This window comes from Notothenia coriiceps, unplaced genomic scaffold, assembly GCF_000735185.1.
Source record: "Notothenia coriiceps isolate Sejong01 unplaced genomic scaffold, NC01 NC01_scaffold00027656, whole genome shotgun sequence".
NCBI classification, from domain to species: Eukaryota; Metazoa; Chordata; class Actinopteri; order Perciformes; family Nototheniidae; genus Notothenia; species Notothenia coriiceps.
Genome location: NW_011360357.1, coordinates 322,560 through 327,527, shown reverse-complemented (window position 1 = coordinate 327,527; position 4,968 = coordinate 322,560). Strand labels below are relative to the sequence as shown.

Sequence of the window (4,968 nt, the reverse complement as noted above, 5' to 3'; positions counted from 1 at the left end):
GCAGGTGTTTGTTTGAGAGGATGTGTGTGTGTGTGTGTGTGTGTGTGTGTGTGTGTGTGTGTGTGTGTGTGTGTGTGTGTGTGTGTGTGTGTGTGTGCGTGTGCGTGCGTGTGTGTGTGGGTGTTATAGAGCCTTACCCTTTAGGTGGATCTTATTTTCCGGGCTGTGCACCAACACCGAGCTAACTGAATCCAAGCTGTCGTAGTTACTGCAGCCGAGAGGGCCCGTCCTTGTTTCAGTTACCTAGGAAACAGAAGAAGGACAGATTTTTTTTAAATATATGTTGTTGTTTTTTTTATTTGCCACATTAGCACTGCATGAGGAAGGCTTTTTTTTTCCTCCCATTTGTGGCAGTAAAGTACACAGCTTGAGGCAGGCAGGGTGTGTGAAGGCAGGCAGAGGACTGGATGTGGCGGAGCCCCCTGACAGCAGGGAAAGGTGTCGCCATCTTTTTCTTCCCTCCCACACCTGCAGCCGCCTGCAATGTGGTGGCTGTCTCGTGGAGAACAGTGGAAAGGAGGAAGAAAGCAAGCACAGGTTCTTGAAAAGGAAAATGTAAACTTTAAAGAGATACAAATCGAAGGTTGCATTAAGTCTGATGCCTTGTTCTGGTTTAAAGAGTTTTTGCAAGTGTGTGTTTGAAATCACCCAGATCTGTATGTGCATCTGATATTCAAAAGGTAAGATTTTAAAGATGTTACCAAGATGTTGGAGCAGGCATTGTGATTTTGGATTCTGGGTGGCCACATCACAGGCAAAGCTACGTTTGTGTTGTATAATTTACAACCACGAGAGCAAAACACTATTTGTTTTTCGAACTAATGGAAAATGTAAGCCCCTATAACAACTATTCCCCAAACCTTGACATGTTTTATATCCTGTCTTCACGCAATATGTTCAAATAGTAGACTCATTTTAAAGTATGTCATATGACAGTATATTTCACCCAGAACCCAAGAAAATATTCATTGTATTATGCAATATCTATTATGCAGCTAAAAAGACAGATTATTCCCCCAGGAGATGGTGCAGATCAAAAACAGAGCTAAAAGAGAAGGAAAATTGCATACATAAGGTGAACACTAACATGTCGCTCCATTTCTGCTGGATATGTATGTGGGAACTGTTTCCTAACAAGTGATAAGTCAATAATGTACTTTTTTCAACTGTCCCAAACTGGCCGACAAAATGTTATGGCGGGGTTAAGGTTGGATAAGGTTTAGACACAAACATGATTTAAATTAGGTTTAGGACAATAACAAGATGAGCAACAAACAGAGAGGTGGATGAAAGAGTTATATCATTGTTAAGTGACTCCTGCTGCTTGATATCCTTGAAAAAAAACAGAAAAAATGTGTATATGTATGCATTTTTATAACAATCTCTCATCTGCCCTCACTCTGCCATTCTGTTTTTCTGTAGACAGTTACAGTAGGTTTCTGATTTGTGTATTTTAATTTCACAAATGACTTAAACCAACTTACTGAGCTGAAGAAATGTAATTTATATATCTGCTGTCACTTCAATTAAATATTCATTACAACTGTAGTTTGATTACTGAATTATAAAAGTAACGCGTTGCACTACTCCGTTACCGTTTGTAACGCGTTACACCCAACTCTGGGTACAACACATATTTTATTTCCAGAGTGAGTGCTTTAAGATAGTACAATTAGCCTTATAAGATGGATATAGCCTCTGGCAAAGCCATTTTCCAGCTAAATCGCACTCTTTGGCAAATGAAGCAATCTGTGTGCACTTGCCATCCTTAAAATACCCCTGTTCCTCAATTCTACACACTGTTCCTTGCATTGAGATTGCATCTATTATCAAAAGACATGGAAGTTAGCCTTCAAGGCGCTACAAAAAGATACATAATCTCAAACATCTTTCAAAAATCTCAAAGAAAGAGAGAAATCACTGAGATTTGGTTAAAGATTAGCGGAACATAAAGGCGAGAAGCAAAGAGAGATTAGTGGAGGGGAGAGAGGCTGTGTTGGGTGTTGTTCAAGATGTGAGTGAAGATAATCTTTGCTTTGATAATTAGAAAAAGACTCCACTGTTGCATCTCAAAGTCGTTGTTGTATCGACAAAATGAGTTCTCTTTTAAAATAAAAGTCAGCCTCTTAAAGTCTGATCAGACTGAACTAAGGGGGAATTTCTGAGGCAGCCTGTTGCCAATAAAGTCAATGCAAAGATGCAAGTGGATGCTAACAGGTGCTAACAGGTGCATATTTGTATAAAGTATCACTTTAATACAAGAAGTCCATGAGTCTTTTTCTTTTTTCTCATGTTAAATGTCTATCTTACTTTAAAAGTGTTTATTCCCTTAGTCTACACTTTACATTTTACTTGTTTTCTTTGAAGAAAACATGAAAGCAGAATATTTACACTGTGTTACACCAAATGCATGCTGGGCTTGTTTGTTACTAATGTGAGGAACTTCAATGATAACCCACCTGAGAGCTTCCACTCCCGCCTGTGCCTTTGTTGAAAACTCCCAAGAGCTCTTCACTGAGTGGATCATTCAACATGGGCCATTTTTGTTTTTAATGTTTATTCAACATGGTGCATTATTCAAACATGGCAGGAACTGTGTGTTTTTCTCATGACCCCAAACACTTTGTTTTACATTCCCTTATGTATAACTGTTCCTGTTTCAACAGCCACATTATGACAACTGATTTAAACAATTGTCAAACAAAACATACATTATATTTACATTGCTATGCTCATGTAACCTCTTCATTGATGTGCATTGTATCAAAAGATGGGACTGATGGTCTTGTCCTCTCTTGAAGTTAGATGCACTACTATAGTGATTTATTCTGTTATATGACAGCATCAAATAAAAAGTAAACACCATAAAGTAATATTGGAGATTTAAGTGACACCAAAGGTTATGGAGATTTAGTTCTAAAATTACTTTTCAGCAATATAAAGCTTTACTTTTCATTTTTATATGGCTATATACTATAGTGGTCAATAAAAAATCTTAATTTGCACAAAATGTTTTTTACTACAACATGATGAGATTTTATAGAGGAGCAAAGTATCTGGTTGCAGTTTCCTGCTGATTCTGGCTCTTAAAAATGATAGGGCTGTGGTGAAAAAAACATCTTACACAACCAGTTCCTCTCATTACAAACAGAACATTTCACACAGGTGTTACATATGGATTTATCTTTCTCTCATAGAACGGTAGTCTGCACTAAATGTGTGATAGAGGTTCCGCCACTTTATTGCCGGAGATAAAGATAATGTATTCCACTCCCACCTCCCACACAGTGCTGCAGCGACAGAGCCCAGAGGCGTACATGGACACAGGTCAAGTACTTCCCACTCAGTGTCACTTCCTCTCGGGGTGATGAGTTCATCACGGCGCGGCAGGTGGCTTGCATACCGGAGATACTCATTTAGCAGACACATGTAAAGGATGCTCCTCTCCGGGTGGGATTGGTTGTGTTTTTGTTGAGTGTGTGTGTGTGTGTGTGTGTGTGTGTGTGTGTGTGTGTGCGTGTGTGTGTGTGTGTGTGTGCGTGTGTGCAAAAGCTGAAAAACACCTACACTATTTACCTGCCTGTCATTCTTCCAGAAGGAAAGCTGTTTTATTTATGTCATCATATACAGGTAATCAGATTAATTTCAAACCTTTATTTAACCAGATTAATCCCATTGAGATCATCGATCTCTTTTTCAAGGGAGACCTGCTGCAAGTAGTTTCCACATGAAGGCATACAAACATAAACAACAGAAAAACAAAAAGGACATCATACAACATAGATACAGGGATTTACAATTGCCATACCTAACGACATGTACAGTTACCAACAGTATCAGATTGCATAGCATCTATCCGAGCTTTAAAAACATGCAGTGGAACCAAATTGCTCAGTTTCCATTCTTTTTGCAGACTGTTCCAAGTTAGAGGCGCTGCACACCTAAAAGCTTTCATCAATACAGTAAGACAGTAGCACTTGGCACATATAACAAAACCACAGCATGAGATCTCAGGAAATAGGTACTTTCAATACCAAGGTATTTATAACAGGCAACCACTTCAAGTGCTTGTCCTTGCATAGTAACAATATCCAAAGTGGTCTCCGGTGTCTTTTTGGCTTTCGAAAATAGCATTACCTTAGTTGTATCAACATTTTAAACAAGCTTAAACTCAGAGAGCTGAGTCTGAATAATATTAAAAACTGCCTGCACATGGTTGGTGTGAGGTTATTAAGAATTAGGAAATTAGTTGTGTTGCATTTCATGATTAATATGCAAATGTCTTCAGGTACATATTCCACAACCTAATTATATTATTTTGTCATGAGGGAGAACTGTGGTGTGAAAAAAACAAGTTTCAACCATGGATTCGTTTTGATAAATTACACCTCGTTTAAAATTGTTTTTGCTAGGACAAAAACTCAAACATAGAAATCTCTTTTCAAACCATTGGTGGGAACTTTATGTGTTTATGTAGAAGCCCTTCAAATTCGAAGGGCGCTGATTGAAAGCAAACGTTTTTTCTTTAAAAGTTAAATGTGTATGAAGGGGATTTTGTTACAAAATAGACCAACAGAATAAAGCCTGTGGGTATTAACTGTAGCAGAAATAGTAGATACATCTTCCTCTGTACAGGTAACCTTGTGTAGAGTTGTATTTAAAATTACTACAGCTATGTTTCATATTGATAAAAATCACTTCTACCCACAAAAGTGAGAAAAGGAAATCATTCTTTAAACGACAAAAAGACCAGAGTTTTTTGCTGACATTATATGCTGGAATGATGTATATTACGTAAAGAAAGGATCAGAAAGACCGGATTTGACATATAGAACAGTAAAAGTAGGAATTTATACGAATATTTAATGGTAATTTCTAACAATACTAGATAGACGAGACATCATATGTTCCTAAGGATTGGCCCATTTCCTACTGCTATAAATATGACTTATCATATCAAATGTTTTT

General features: G+C 37.8%; 1 protein-coding gene and 1 long non-coding RNA gene across 2 annotated transcripts in view; one reads left to right on the top strand and one right to left on the bottom strand.

Moving 5' to 3' along the window:
- The window catches only part of LOC104957746 (uncharacterized), an 11,017-nt gene extending 10,987 nt beyond the window's left edge, over nt 1-30 (top strand). Inside the window, exon 3 of the long non-coding RNA XR_799695.1 lies at nt 20-30. This is a non-coding gene — a long non-coding RNA (uncharacterized lncRNA). The remainder of the gene's footprint in view (nt 1-19) is intronic.
- Nucleotides 1-3,401, bottom strand: part of LOC104957753 (BMP/retinoic acid-inducible neural-specific protein 3-like) — an 81,931-nt gene extending 78,530 nt beyond the window's left edge. Inside the window, exons 1-3 of the mRNA XM_010785408.1 lie at nt 3,278-3,401; nt 428-540; nt 138-243 (exon numbers count right to left, since the gene is read on the bottom strand). Coding sequence (XP_010783710.1) covers nt 138-243; nt 428-540; nt 3,278-3,401 — 343 coding nt within the window. The remainder of the gene's footprint in view (nt 1-137; nt 244-427; nt 541-3,277) is intronic.
- Nucleotides 3,402-4,968: the final 1,567 nt, after the last annotated feature.